A 15,431-nucleotide genomic window follows, 5' to 3' on the forward strand; every position below is an offset into this window, starting at 1 on the left:
TGAAAAATATTTTCTGCCAAATGTGTTGCACTAATGTATTTTATGTGAAGAAAAACTATAGTTGCACACCCCTTATCACTCTATTGAAGTAAAATACCACTGTTGACTTTCAATATAAAACTCAGATGAAATGGTTTAAAACAGATTTTTATTTTATTTTATGGTCTGCATTTTGAAAACGCAGATTTCTGAAAGCTAATGCGACCCGAGGCTAGTGGAGAGATATAGAACAATATAGTAAATAAAAATTTAACATTTACTGGAAAAACTGTGCAGATGCAAAGTTTGGTAACAGAATTACGGTCAAATGTCCCTCAATTTTATTCTGTTACCAAACTTTGTATCTGCACAGTTCTTCCTGTAAATGTGTTTTTGTTCAATTTTCTGAGGAAATTGTTAAAAGTAGCCATTGTGCATAGTTTGTTAAACGTTGAAATCAATGTTTGTTTGGTATACATTTTAAAGTGAAAAACCTGAGTTTCAACGTAATTATGTTACCATGAAATTGCCTAGCAATAGAGTGAATGGTAGGTAACAGGACCCATTTCTACACAGCAGGAAGCAGACAGCCATTAGAGCATCAATATTTCAGCGTGATGCTGCTGACACTGCTGTGAGTTTAGCGCCAGAAGACAGTGTGGGCCCTTTGAACATTCTACTGTATCTTAGTCCATGCCGCTCTGACATTGCTCATCCATATATGTATATATATATATATTCTTACTTCATTCCTTACTTAGATTTGTGTGTATTGGGTATATGTTGCGAAATTGTTAGATATTACTTGTTAGATATTACTGCACTGTCGGAGATAGAACCCGCAATAACATCTGCTAAACACGTGTATGTGACCAATCAAATTTGAACCAGGTTAGAGGCTAAAGAGAGTGCAGCTTGAAGCTAACAGTTCACATTACCGTTTTCAACTCCATAGACTGGACAACACATGACTCACTGTGTGGTCAACTTCACACACACATTATAGTGGAAGGAGACAGGGAGGTGCTTCCCAAGCTCAATGCATTTGACAAGGTTTTCTAAAAGTGTGCTAAGCTGTGCTGAGCAGACCCTACATCTCTGTAGGCTGTTGCTGTAGCAGATTGTTTTGACAACAGAGGTTAGGGTTAGCCATCAGCCTAGCTCTACCACTGCAAATAAATATGGTTTAGGTGGAGAAAACAGCACATAGGCCTAGCATACATTTGAGATGGTTTGCTTGCTATTATTATCACTAAAAAGCTTGCCTGGCAGCGACTAAAACTACCATATGGTGTGAATGGGATACAACAGCTCCCTGCGCTGCCATCAATGTGTAGCTACTTCACCAACCAATTAGACTATAATAGCCAGGCCCTTTAAAAGCTGTAAGCCATGTGCAGTTTCTGTGATGATGCTTATGTTCATAACCATGTCACTGTAGTTGTGGCTCCTGAATATTGATTTTGTGAATGATCTCCAGTCACTAGAAATTTCCCCCAGAAGAAATTGAGGTAGGACAGCGTGTCCTTCAAAACAGAGAAACCATTAACCTGCAGCTTGAAGTTGTACGTAGTACTATGAATGAGTGACAGTATGGGTTAAAACCTGGTTTAGCCCACTCTCAAGCTGGCGATGGATCCCCACCTGTAGTTTATATGACTGATTGCTTACAACAACAATAACATGGCAGAAGCATGTTTGGTTGGTTAGCTAGCTATCATGTATAAAGCAAAAACACACAAAGATAAGCCGAAGACAGGGGAGCGTGTTCAGCAGGTTACAAGCATAAATGGGGTTTCAGCACAAAGCGTTAGATTTTGTCAAACAACGTGCCAACACTACAACTCAATGGCAACAATTGATAGCTAGCTGACTAGGCAACTAACCAGTGTGACGTAATTAGCATGCTAGCTAACAGTAGGGTCACAGATATAACAACGAGACAGATATTCCACCGGATGTATAAATGTGAAGCATCCGCTTGGCGTTTCCACTCACTACCAAATATAGTAGTGAGAGGAAGCCCACTGTCCGGCAGTGGGAGAAGACGCAACGAGATGGATTTTGGCCGACATTCTGCAAATTTTCTCATCGATGAAACATTTGATCTCAATACAGCTTTCTGTTCCAAAAACTAGAATCTGTTATGAACACTTCACAGAGGGCGTTCCCAAACGGAAATATACAGATGTCTACTAGAACGCGCCAATAGGATCTCGCTAGCTCATGCTTGGCTCTGCGCACCTCCTTGCTTGCTCTGCCCACTATGACTAATTTGTTCCCACTGGAAGCGACAGGCTGTGGTATATCTTGGCTTAGTTATAAACATCTTTGATAAGGTATATTTATGTGTAGCTAGCTATTAAATAGCTAGCAAGCTAAAGTTAGCTAAATTGTACTTACATTTTGGCTGTTATAAACATGCCGTAGCTAACTGTTCTACAACTAACTTTACAAAGCATAATCCTTACCTTTTTTCAGAGCGAGTCCTAGGACGAGCTAGCTTCTTTAGTAGCCCTGACTGTGGCTGGGAACTGTCTGGAGAGGTGGAGCATACTCTCGAGTCTCTGTCACGTAATAATAAGGAATTCCCTCGACCACGCCCACATATTGGAGAATACAAACATTCTTTCCCATTCACCCCATTGTAGAAGAGCCAAGTCCGTCGTGGATTTTTAGTTTCACAGAAATAACAAAACATGCCGGAAAATTGCTGTGTTGTTCAATGTACATGTAACCAGGTCAAAAATCCCGACCTACCGATCGCAAAGCTTCCATGTAGTGAAATAGAGCCTGCGAGAAGAGCCCTGTGGCTTCAGGCTATTATTCAGCGGACCTGTGTCCAAGTAGGCTACAAGTAGTGTAAAACATTTCATCACAGGTAGCTAAGACATTTAACTTGTTTAGTGTAGTGCATTTGTAACTCCACTAACTACTTGTAGTTGTATATTCCATTTGTTTGAGTTGTTGGTCTCTTGGCTAGCATAATGTTCCGGTTGGTAGCTAGCCCTCACTCACATGGCTGGTAGCACCATCATGAAAAGGTGTGTAGTGAGTAGTGAGAACGCTCTGGAGCAGGCAATGTTTAAAAGGAACCTTTAGACATGTTGTAATTTTCTTAAATTTAGTTTTGTAATTGACTAAAACAAGCAGTCAACAAGAAAATTGCGTTTGAAAGTCAATGGAGGTAAGCACAGGTTATTCTCACAGGCAGGCGTTCTATCTAATACCGACTGGGACTATTGGAATGGTGGAGTGCAGTAACATTCATGTAATTCATTGTACTGTGTATTTTTTCCCTGACCCTAAATGCCTTCAACCATTCGAATTCCTCAGTCAGTACACCAACTATGTGGAATATTTTGATATATATGAGAGAGCTGCATCTTGAAGCTAGATAATATTAGGCTTATGATTAATAAGACACAGATCATTTCCAAGAAGCCGAGGGAGCGATGCCATCCCGGTAAAGAACAAGGAGGCCCGCACACTGCTAAAGCTCCCAATTCACCTCTTTATTGACAACGTTTCGATCCAAAACAAATTTTTAACAGCCTTCTTGTTCTTTACTATAATTATTTATTAGCCCAGCACCTATGTTTTTAAGGATGCGCGTATGACCACAAACTTTTCTAGAGATTACAGCCTGGTCATAATGTGGTCAATCAAAAAAATTGCCTAGTTGTGCTGGTGCCAAGTTGTTGCACTGATGAATTTGACACATATGAACCTGGTTTCAATGAGAGATCAGCAACTAATCCCAGGTCCGGAACTCCATCCACATGTTTTCAATTTAGGAAACTGGAGTTATTTGGTAGGCTGCTTTGTTAATTTCATGGAAGTACTGTAGTTGGCAACTTGAACCATTGGCACATTGTATGCATAACATTATCCAGCGATCCAGCCCGGAAGAAGAAAACACGACCACAGAGACTGATCATTTTATACAGACTAAGGCAAACTGTATTTGTACCTTGTTATAAAAACAAAAAATATACATGACTTAGTATTAGCACAATAGAGCATTACAACAAATAATGCAATATGTAAGTTAAAGCAAGATATTATTCTTGAAAAATTAGGCCACTGGTCAAGCTGTGCATTGTTTTTCAACTTTCCCATGCCATGAGCAGCCTAGACAACATGGGCCAGCTATGGAATCTGCAAAATACTTTCACCAGCCAGGGGAGAAACTTCAATAAGGTGCAAGGAATGTTCATCAAGTCTAAGTTGCCTAAAATGCTGAAATAAATAAATACAATTATATTCTAACCTCCAAACCATCCCTGCAATTCCATTTTAAAAGATTGAAGGCTCTATCTGTGACAGGCTTCATAAAATCGACAAAATCCAATCAATTGACACACAACAGTAAGAAAGTGGCAACTCTTAACACTTGTTGTCAATCACTCAGCCTAGCATCATAGAGAGGGAAAATAAGGTCACATTATCCAAGCCAAACTTAGAGACCTGTGTAAGATGACATCAATAGCACAAAACAAGTAAAAAATACTATCTACCTTGATCCACCTGACTGACACCCAGTAATAACATACTATATTGTTTGGTCTGTTATAAAGCATTAATAGGCCTATACCGGAACAACCCAGCTGTCTGGACATACAGTAATGTGTTGTTTGTTCTGTTATAAAGCATTAATAGACCTATACCGGAACAACCCAGCTGTCTGGACAGACAGTAGTGTTGTTTGTTCTGTTATAAAGCATTAATAGACCTATACCGGAACAACCCAGCTGTCTGGACAGACAGTAATGTGTTGTTTGTTCTGTTCTAAAGCATTAATAGACCTATACCGGAACAACCCAGCTGTCTGGACAGACAGTAATGTGTTGTTTGTTCTGTTATAAAGCATTAATAGACCTATACCGGAACAACCCAGCTGACTGGACATACAGTAATGTAGTGTTGTAAATGTATTTCATTCTGCAAACCATCAAGTCATGGATTCACATACATTGCACATAATCATTTTGATCCTGAGCCCTCTATAACAAGAACTTGTAGCCTACTCTGTGAAAATGTAATGTAATTGAATGAACATATCAATCTGACATCTGTATAAATCTAATGCATATTCATTAATTAACTAAACAACAACATGGGGAACAAGAAAGAAAACGGAACTAACCCATGGGGGAGGTGACAATAGTGTCACTGCAGTTTTCCTTGATCATACAAAATTATAGTGTGGTTTCCTGGTTTAAGCTCCATGTAAGTGAAACAGTTGCCCTTAGGAAAAGGCACTTAAGCTGAATTTATTTAATCAGTAGAAATATCATGTCATATAAAATTATCATTTGAAACTTGTATGACTAATCTATGTCATGCTGCAAAAGAAGATGGAATTGTTGAAGCATATGTCAATATAATGGCAAATATAGAGTCTCATAAAAAATCTGCAAAATTGACAACTCGAGAGTTTGGGATTATAAGGTTCTATCTGCAAAAACATGATTCTGAGATAATTGGTATTAAAGTTCAGAACCCTCATTGGTTTGAATGGTATCAGCAATTTTTATATTTTATTCTTTTGAAATTAACATGAATTGGGGTATTTGGAGTACTATATAGGTAGAGAACATTGAACAGAACAAGGCTATGTCAATAACTCAATTTTGACAAAAATGCAGATAGAACTTTATAGTCCCAAACCCTTGAACTGCTTCTAACGACAATGAGCCAAAGATGGATGTCACCACATACATTGCATGGCAAAAAGTATATGGACACCTGCTCATCAAACATCTCATTCCAAAATCATGGGCATTAACATGGAGTTGGTCCCCCCTTTGCTGTTATAACAGCCTCCACTCTTCTGGGAACGCTTTCCACTAGATGTTGGAACATTGCTGTGGGGACTTGCTTCCATTCAGCCACAACAGCATTAGTGAGATCGGGCACTGATGTTGGGCGATTAGGCCTGGCTCGATTTCGGTGTTCCAATTCATCCCAAAGGTGTTCGATAGGGTTGAGGTCAGGGCTCTGTGCAGGCCAAGTTCTTCCACACCGATCTCAACAAACCATTTCTGTATGGACCTCGCTTTGTGCACTGGGGCATTATCATGCTGAAACAGGAAAGGGCCTTCCCCAAACTGTTGCCACAAAGTTGGAAGCACAGAATCGTCTAGAATGTCATTGTATGACATAAGATTTCCCTTCACTGGAACTGAGGGGCCTAGCCCGAACCATGATAAACAGCCCCAGACCATTATTCCTCCTCCACCAAACTTTACAGTTGGCACTATGCGTTCTCCTGCCATCGGCCAAACCCATATTCGTCAGTCGGGCTGCCAGATGGTGAAGTGTGATTCATCACTCCAGAGAACGAGTTTCCACTGCTCCAGAGTCCAATGGCGGCAAGCTTTATACCACTCCAGCCAACTCTTGGCATTGCGCATGGTGATCTTAGGCTTGTGTGTGGCTGCTCGGCCATGGAAACCCATTTCATGAAGCTCCTGATGAACAGTTCTTGTGCTGACGTTGCTTCCAGAGGCAGTTTGGAACTCGGTAGTGAGTGTTGCAACTGAGCACAGACTATTTTTACACACTTCAGCACTCGGCGGTCCCATTCTATGAGCTTGTGTGGCCTACCACTTTGCCGCTGAGCCATTGTTGTTCCTAGATGTTTCCACTTCACAATAACAGCACTTACAGTTGACCGGGGCAGCTCTAGCAGGGCAGAAATGCGACGAACAGACTTATTGGCAAGGTGGCATCCTATGACAGTTACGTTGAAAGTCACTGAGCTCTTCTGTACGGGCCATTCTACTGCCAATGTTTAAATATGGCGATTGCATTGCTGTGTGCTCGATTTTATACACCTGTCAGCAACGGGTGTGGCTGAAATAGCCAAATCAACTAATTTGAAGGTATGTCCACATACTTTTGGCCGTGTAGTGTATATGTAGTGTTTTCTTAGCTTTTTAAGTGTAAATTACTTTTAGCAGCACATTAAAATGTTCCTTCTGCTATAGAAACCCCTTCAGAGACATAGAAATTCTGGGGCAGTAAGATTTTACTTACAGGAAGCACATGCACCATTTTCAACTGCCATATAAACATTTCCAGTTAAAAAAACATCTGGGATCTCTCAAGAGGAAACTGAAGTAAAATAACTTTGACCATGCCCCTTTAACCTATTTGATTTTGAACTCTCTAATTTCCTTTGGGTCTCTCAAACTGGAATGTTAAAAAGAGAATGACTTTCCAAAGCCATGCTGATCACAGACTGTATAGCAAAGAAAATCGACACTTACTGGTGTCTCTAACCTAGGACTTCTAAATCTTTACTGGAGAGTAAGTGACAGAAAATATCATGTATAAATCAAAGACCAGCATCAGTAACAAAAATATACATTTACATGTAGCTATATACAGTACATTAGCAATATTTCACCAGCTTGCTTAATTGCATCCAGTTGAGTTGTGAAGGCTTTCTCTCTCGCGACCAACAAAGTGGTTACCACAGAAACGCACAACATAGAATACCTCACAGCATAAGTAGGAATGAAGACAAAGGGACAGACAACACTGTAATCACAATATGAGATTAACTTGACCCTTTTCTGAAAAACCTTGGACGGTCCACAAGGTTGGATGAGAACAAAAACTCCCGGAGTTTAACAAGCAAAAAATAAGAAGCAGTCAATGAGACCCTAGGTAAATACTGTTAACAAAAAAAAAACACAAAGGAAACATTGGTCACAACTATTCAGTTAGGAAACAGAAGCACAAAAACCAGACTCAGCACTTCATAGGTTTCAGTTCTTGAAAAGGGAGAATAACACTGACTACCCCTATTCTCTCTCATCCTGAAGGACCAGGAAGGAGATCAGTTGGCCTATCACAACAGGAGTCCGCCTCACAACTCAGACAGGAAGGGAGGAAGCTCTTTCTTTCTCCTGCTTTACCACCATGTGATCTTGAACTCGTAGATGGGCCTCTTGCAGTAGTAGTGGTTGATGAGGTGTTTGTCACAGACACCAATGCACTGCTGGTCGGCAGTGATGCCACGCTCCGCCAGGTCACTGACAATGCAGTGGAGCAGGTCGTAAACGTCCGCCACCGCCTCCCAGGGCCCGAACGACACGTCCACCTCACAGTGGTGCTCGAACAGCTTAGCCTCGCTCTCCGTGCGCTCGAAGCGCAACGAGTTGAAGAGCGGCCGCTCGTACGGCGTGATGGGCATCTCCTCCTTGTACACGCAGATCTTCAGCTTGGCGAAGCGAGCCTTCCTCTGCATGGCCCGCAGCTTGGCGATCTCCACGATGCGCTGTAGATTATCTGGAAACAAAACAAGGGATAACTTACTTCACTCAAGTTCTAACTTTTCTAAAGGAGTTAATTGACACATTTCCATTTACTTCACACATTTCTACTTTATTGAAGTAGAAACTTTGAATATGTAAATAACTTCAATAGTCAATGCCACTTAAAAGTAAGCATGTTGTTGCGACATTACCATCTGTAATAAGGTTAGCTGGTCAAATGACCCAGTTAAATTCAGTGTGTGAGATTAGAGTGCTGGTTACCCTTGTAGTAGGGCAGGAGGTCGAGGAAGGCCTGGCGGACTTTCTCTCCTGTGAGTGGCTGAGTGTCCTCCAGGCTGTCTAACAGGGGACCAATAGCATAGTACTGGGCCTCCCTGTGTACTGCCCTCACACGATCCCTCTGAGGTAGTTCACCCTCGCGCAGGAAGTTCAGGATGTCCCTATACAAGGGACATGCAAACACGCAAACACACAAACACACACGTTGTTTTTTGTTAAAATTGCATCCACTATCCTCAATAATCTGTTCATTCAACCTTGTCTAGACTTGGAAAGCCTACCTTGCCATTTTGTCAGTCAACCTGTTAATGGCGCTTTCATGTCAAATGTGTTGTAGAACAAGGGACTGGCATGCTCACTCACTATTATTAGCATGTAATAAGCATGTTTTGCTGCAGGCTATTTGAAGAGAGCTCACCCGAAATATGCCCCATCCCGGTCAATGAAGAAGTGACCTTCAGCATCAAGTGGGATGTGATGGCGTCCACTAAACATGGCGGCGAGCATGGTGTCCTCATAGCGCCGTAACGTGGACAGACGGGTGGTGAAGTAGGTCCCGCCCACGTTGAGAGAAATAACCTCAGGAAACTACAGGTGATTGGATAAAATCAGGAAAAAGTGCATTATCCATTTTGGAAAATCGGTACATAAAATACAGTACACTTATTTTTGTAAAAAAATGTGTATATTTTTCATTTATATTGCATTCTTGACACCATAATCATGAATTGAAAAAATGACATTACTTTTGTATAACATTAGACCAATATTCCTGTGATGTGCAAATATAGAACTCCTCAACAATAAAGAACTATAATGTCATTGTCTTTTGTTTCCCTCTAATCTTCCTCTGCAGATGCTCCACAGTAGCATAATAACACCAGCAATAACATGATGGGATTACTGAGGATATTATACTAATCACAGGGCAGATCTTGACAGGACATATTGGGCCCATCAACACAAGTGACAGTCACTGGACATGACACCGTAAGCAAGGGTTTCCCTAGACACGATTAAAGAAGGTCAATCCCAGCAAGGGGCTGTCACAGATAATAACAGCCATGTGATAAGAGCCAATTGGGACAGGGAGCCAGCCCTCTGTGTGGGGTGTGAACCAATCAGGGTAAAGATCACACTGGAAGAAGAACTACATGGTTTATGCTGTTGCCTGTGGAGATTGATCCATAGCCTATAATTTACAGAGGTGGAACGCGTGGGAAAGAAACGGTCAAAAATAATGCTAAATTGCACAGACTAGGGTGCAAAGATAAAGAGGTGCTTCTCAGCGATAGCGACGTTTATGACAGTTTATATATCCATGGCCACCACTGCACTCACGTCCTAAACCAATTTAATCCCCACAACGTTCCCAGAATAAACAACAACAAACGCCCATCTCGTCCTTACCTCTGGAGATGGAGATGCGTTAAAGGTGGTGCGAAGAGACCTGCCCAGATTTAGGTTCGGTGCGGGGGTGGCTGGCTTTCGGAAATCATCCACCGCAGAGTCCGAACTCGACATTGCATCGCCTGGTTTATCAATCTCACTTGCGGCCGAGAATACCACCATCACTCTCGGCTGAGGGAGCGCTCGCCTCTCCTGAGCGAATCTCCTTACCCGTGAAGGAGCCACGGGTAACGGGCTGGAGTTGTTGAAAGAGAGCGGCGGTCGTTCTCCGTTAGAAGCCTCGTCAGATTCATAATGCTGCATGCACACACACCAGGTCAAGTCAATCCAATCGCCAAGGATAAAGCACAATCCACGTTTGCTTGTGAGGGAATAACACTGGCATCAACCTAGGGTGGGACGTGTCAGCTGATAGGGACGGACACTTACAGTATGCCATGAGCTAGTCTACCTTATCTACTTTGCTTGAACTCCTACTAACGCCCTCTGACATACTGCTATACGGTAGATTGGAGTAGAAATGTATCTGAGGAGAAGCCTCAAACTGCTACGGCCACGGAGCGTCTGTTCTGTGGGCTACTCTAGCCTACAGTGGGTTGCTTAGCCTACGTTTAATTCGTATCTTATGTCTTTCAAGGATTCATAAAATGCGTATGTTACGCTCTATACAGAGACTAACCAATGGCAAACATGATTTTATACAGAAAAAACCCACAAACTTTTCAAAAATGATTTGATATAGCCTACGAATAATATTAGCCTAACAGTTAACTCAATAAGAAATGTGGGAAGATCAAATGTTGCAGGCTCCAGATAGCACGACAAATCATAAAGTGCTGCTACAATGTAATACTAGGCGTGATAATATTCACAGGTCAGGTTGTAAAAATGTTTTGGCCTTGCATCACTAGGTTACTTTGCTATAAGGTAACCACCAAGCTGCAATATAGTTATTTTGACTTCTTTAAATGTTTTATCTCCACAGAGTCCAACTCTTGTCCCTTTCCTAAAATACCTGGATGTGCCACCCAATACACATAAGCTTTTACTTCACACATGCCTTTTGGCCGAGGCTTCTTAATTAAATATCTTAATTTACTGTATTTTTAAACAAATGAAATATCACTATTTTTCTACCAACAAAATTCTGAGTAAAGGGTCTGAATACTTATGTAAATGTGATATTTCAGTTTTTTGTTTTTTATAAATTTGCTACAAAATGTACAAACCTGTTTTTGCTTTGTCATTATGGGGTATTGTGTGTAGATTGATAATGATTTATTTTATTGTATCCATTTTAGAATACGGCTGTAATGTAACAAAATGTGGAAAAAGTCAAGGGGTCTGAATACTTTCCGAATGCACTGTTAGGTGGAGCCCCAGACATGACTGATTACAGCGACAAATCTGCTCCTTGGATCTTTGACAAGAGGAAACATTCTCCATTCCTACTGATGAATGATGCTCATTAATGAAGAACCATTAGGCTAGAAGTAGACAGTATGAGGGAAGCCACACTACCAAATAACTTCCCCTCACTCCTATTCATAATTGATACAAACATGCTTCTTGCAGTGAAAAAACATAATTCAGCCTTATACCCCAGATTCTCCTGGCTAGTATAATTGATTGAATAGGTTCATCAGTGTGTGCAGTGAAGTGGGTTTAGGCTGATCCCGTCAGAGGACTGCTGGGTGCAGTACAGTGACTATGTACTGCTGGATTCCCCACCAAGGCCTTCTGTTTATTTATTGACCTAATTATCTCTCTTGCAAGGAAATGTTCCCCTGTGTTCCTAGCCAGATGGGACATCCTGTAATCTCTTTAAAAACAGTAAGTGTATCAAAAGATGGAACATAAATTAATTAATTAACGCTTTAGTAAATTGCAAAAAATTATATATCATATGGTAATAAAGTGGGGTCCGAAATTATTGACACTCTTGATAAAGATGAGCAAAATGACTGTATAAAATAAATAATTCAAATACTGAGCTACAGTTGAAGTCAGAAGTTTACATACACCTTAGCCAAATACATTTAAACTCAGTTTTTCACAATTCCTGACATTTAATCCTAGTAAAACTTCCCTGCTTAGGTCAGTTAGGATCACCACTTTATTTTAAGAATGTGAAATGTCAGAATAATAGTAGAGAGAATGATTTATTTCAGCTTTTATTTCTTTCATCACATTCCCAGTGGGTCAGAAGTTTACATACACTCAATTAGTATTTGGTAGCATTCCCTTTAAATTGTTTAACTTGGGTCAAACGTTTCGGGTAGCCTTCCACAAGCTTCCCACAATAAGTTGGGAGAATTTTGGCCCATTCCTCCTGAAAGAGCTGGTGTAACTGAGTCAGGTTTGTAGGCCTCCTTGCTCGCACACACTTTTTCAGTTCTGCCCACACATTTTCTATAGGTTTGAGGTCAGGGCTTTGTGATGGCCACTCCAATACAGTGGGGAAAAAAAGTATTTAGTCAGCCACCAATTGTGCAAGTTCTCCCACTTAAAAAGATGAGAGAGGCCTGTAATTCTCATCATAGGTACACGTCAATTATGACAGACAAAATGAGAAAAAATAATCCAGAAAATCACATTGTAGGATTTTTAATGAATTTATTTGCAAATTATGGTGGAAAATAAGTATTTGGTCACCTACAAACAAGCAAGATTTCTGGCTCTCACAGACCTGTAACTTCTTCTTTAAGAGGCTCCTCTGTCCTCCACTCGTTACCTGTATTAATGGCACCTGTTTGAACTTGTTATCAGTATAAAAGACACCTGTCCACAACCTCAAACAGTCACACTCCAAACTCCACTATGGCCAAGACCAAAGAGCTGTCAAAGGACACCAGAAACAAAATTGTAGACCTGCACCAGGCTGGGAAGACTGAATCTGCAATAGGTAAGCAGCTTGGTTTGAAGAAATCAACTGTGGGAGCAATTATTAGGAAATGGAAGACATACAAGACCACTGATAATCTCCCTCGATCTGGGGCTCCACGCAAGATCTCACCCTGTGGGGTCAAAATGATCACAAGAATGGTGAGCAAAAATCCCAGAACCACACGGGGGAACCTAGTGAATGACCTGCAGAGAGCTGGGACCAAAGTAACAAAGCCTACCATCAGTAACACACTACGCCGCCAGGGACTCAAATCCTGCAGTGCCAGACGTGTCCCCCTGCTTAAGCCAGTACATGTCCAGGCCCGTCTGAAGTTTGCTAGAGTGCATTTGGATGATCCAGAAGAGGATTGGGAGAATGTCATATGGTCAGATGAAACCAAAATAGAACTTTTTGGTAAAAACTCAACTCGTCGTGTTTGGAGGACAAATAATGCTGAGTTGCATCCAAAGAACACCATACCTACTGTGAAGCATGGGGGTGGAAACATCATGCTTTGGGGCTGTTTTTCTGCAAAGGGACCAGGACGACTGATCTGTGTAAAGGAAAGAATGAATGGGGCCAAGTATCGTGAGATTTTGAGTGAAAACCTCCTTCCATCAGCAAGGGCATTGAAGATGAAACGTGGCTGGGTCTTTCAGCATGACAATGATCCCAAACACACCGCCCGGGCAACGAAGGAGTGGCTTCGTAAGAAGCATTTCAAGGTCCTGGAGTGGCCTAGCCAGTCTCCAGATCTCAACCCCATAGAAAATCTTTGGAGGGAGTTGAAAGTCTGTGTTGCCCAGCGACAGCCCCAAAACATCACTGCTCTAGAGGAGATCTGCATGGAGGAATGGGCCAAAATAGCAGCAACAGTGTGTGAAAACCTTGTGAAGACTTACAGAAAACGTTTGACCTGTGTCATTGCCAACAAAGGGTATATAACAAAGTATTGAGAAACTTTTGTTATTGACCAAATACTTATTTTCCACCATAATTTGCAAATAAATTCATAAAAAATCCTACAATGTGATTTTCTGGATTTCTTTTCCTCATTTTGTCTGTCATAGTTGATGTGTACCTATGATGAAAATTACAGGCCTCTCTCATCTTTTTAAGTGGGAGAACTTGCACAATTGGTGGCTGACTAAATACTTTTTTTCCCCACTGTACCTTGACTTTGTTGTCCTTAAGCCATTTTGCCACAACTTTGGAAGTATGCTTGGGGTCATTGTCCATTTGGAAGACCCATTTGCAACCAAGCTTTAACTTCCTGACTGATGTCTTGAGATGTTGTTTCAATATATCCACATCATTTTCCTTCCTCATGATGCCATCTATTTTGTAAAGTGCACCAGTCCCTCCTGCAGCAAAGCACCCCCACAGCATGATGCTGCCACCCCCGTGCTTCACGGTTGGGATGGTGTTCTACGGCTTGCAAGCAACCCCCTTTTTTCTCCAAACATAACGATGGTCATTATGGCCAAACAGTTCAATTTTTGTTTCATCAGACCAGAGGACATTTCTCCAAAAAGTACGATCTTTGTCCCCATGTGCAGTTGCAAACCGTAGTCTGGCTTTTCTTATGGCGGTTTTGGAGCAGTGGCTTCTTCCTTGCTGAGCAGCGTTTCAGGTTATGTCGATATAGGACTCGTTTTACTGTGGATATATAACTTTTGTATCTTTCACAAGGTCCTTTGCTGTTGTTCTGGGATCGATTTGCACTTTTCACACCAAAGTACGTTAATCTCTAGGAGACAGAACGCGTCTCCTTCCTGAGCGGTATGACGGCTGTGTGGTCCCATGGTGTTTATACTTGCGTACTATTGTTTGTACAGATGAACGTGGTCCCTTCAGGCATTTGGAAATTGCTCCCAAGGATGAACCAGACTTGTGGAGGTCTACAATTTTTTTTCTGATTTCTTTTGATTTTCCCATGATGTCAAGCAAAGATGCACTGAGTTTGAAGGTAGGCCTTGAAATACATCCACAGGTACACCTCCAATTGACTCAAATTATGTCAATTAGCCTATCAGAAGCTTCTAAAGCCATGACATCATTTTCTGGAATTTTCCAAGCTGTTTAAAGGCACAGTCAACTTAGTGTATGTAAACTTCTGACCCAATGGAATTGTGATACAGTGAATTATAAGTGAAATAATATGTCTGTAAACAATTGTTGGAAAAATTACTTGTGTCATGCACAAAGTAGATGTCCTAACCGACTTGCCAAAACTATAGTTTGTTACCAAGAAATTTGTGGAGTGGTTGAAAAACGTGTTATAATGACTCCAACCTAAGTGTATGTAAACGTTCGACTTCAACTGTATATTGTATGCAAAAAAAAGGGACAATTATATTATTTTATACTAATAAAATTGCTCAGAGAAAGAGATTTTGTTTAACAAGTAAATACTTTTATTTCTCAAAAAGATAGGGGTCACTATAATTGACAGCCGTTTCCATTACCTTTCAATACCTCACCTTGCGAGGATAACGGCACTGAGCCTTTGTAAAATGTTTTATGAGTGCGTGGCCAAAGAGCTCTATTTTCATGTCATCTGACCATAGCACTGGTTCCAATCC

At 41.1% G+C, this 15,431-nt stretch overlaps 2 protein-coding genes across 4 annotated transcripts in view; both read right to left on the reverse strand.

Annotated features, from left to right (window-relative positions):
* The window catches only part of LOC121579389 (rab5 GDP/GTP exchange factor-like), a 28,395-nt gene extending 25,845 nt beyond the window's left edge, over nt 1-2,550 (reverse strand). For 2 of the 3 annotated variants that reach the window (XM_041893956.2, XM_041893954.2), the window contains exon 1: nt 2,451-2,547. The gene's annotated coding sequence lies outside the window, so the exon portion shown is untranslated. Of the gene's footprint in view, nt 1-2,450 lie in introns of all 3 variants that reach the window. The other variant, XM_041893955.2, reaches the window with a different exon arrangement.
* A 4,290-nt stretch (nt 2,551-6,840) lies between these two features.
* Nucleotides 6,841-10,527, reverse strand: LOC121580204 (BTB/POZ domain-containing protein KCTD7-like). Its single transcript, XM_041895262.2, has 4 exons — nt 9,960-10,527; nt 8,968-9,137; nt 8,532-8,710; nt 6,841-8,283 (listed from the first exon to the last, which is right to left on the reverse strand). Exons 1-4 carry the CDS (start codon nt 10,260-10,262, stop codon nt 7,907-7,909), a joined length of 1,029 nt encoding a protein of 342 aa, XP_041751196.2. The 5' UTR covers nt 10,263-10,527; the 3' UTR covers nt 6,841-7,906.
* Nucleotides 10,528-15,431: the final 4,904 nt, after the last annotated feature.

This window comes from Coregonus clupeaformis, chromosome 13 (genome assembly GCF_020615455.1).
Source record: "Coregonus clupeaformis isolate EN_2021a chromosome 13, ASM2061545v1, whole genome shotgun sequence".
NCBI classification, from domain to species: Eukaryota; Metazoa; Chordata; class Actinopteri; order Salmoniformes; family Salmonidae; genus Coregonus; species Coregonus clupeaformis.

Excerpts from the sequence above, each read along its gene's own strand:
- LOC121580204 (XM_041895262.2), bottom strand. The coding sequence starts at position 10,262 with ATGCAGCATTATGAATCTGACGAGGCTTCTAACGGAGAACGACCGCCG. Across the intron at positions 8,711-8,967 it reads CGGGATGGGGCATATTTCGG|GGACATCCTGAACTTCCTGC; the intron begins GTGAGCTCTCTT and ends TCCCTTGTATAG. Across the intron at positions 8,284-8,531 it reads CCTCCTGCCCTACTACAAGG|ATAATCTACAGCGCATCGTG; the intron begins GTAACCAGCACT and ends TTTTGTTTCCAG.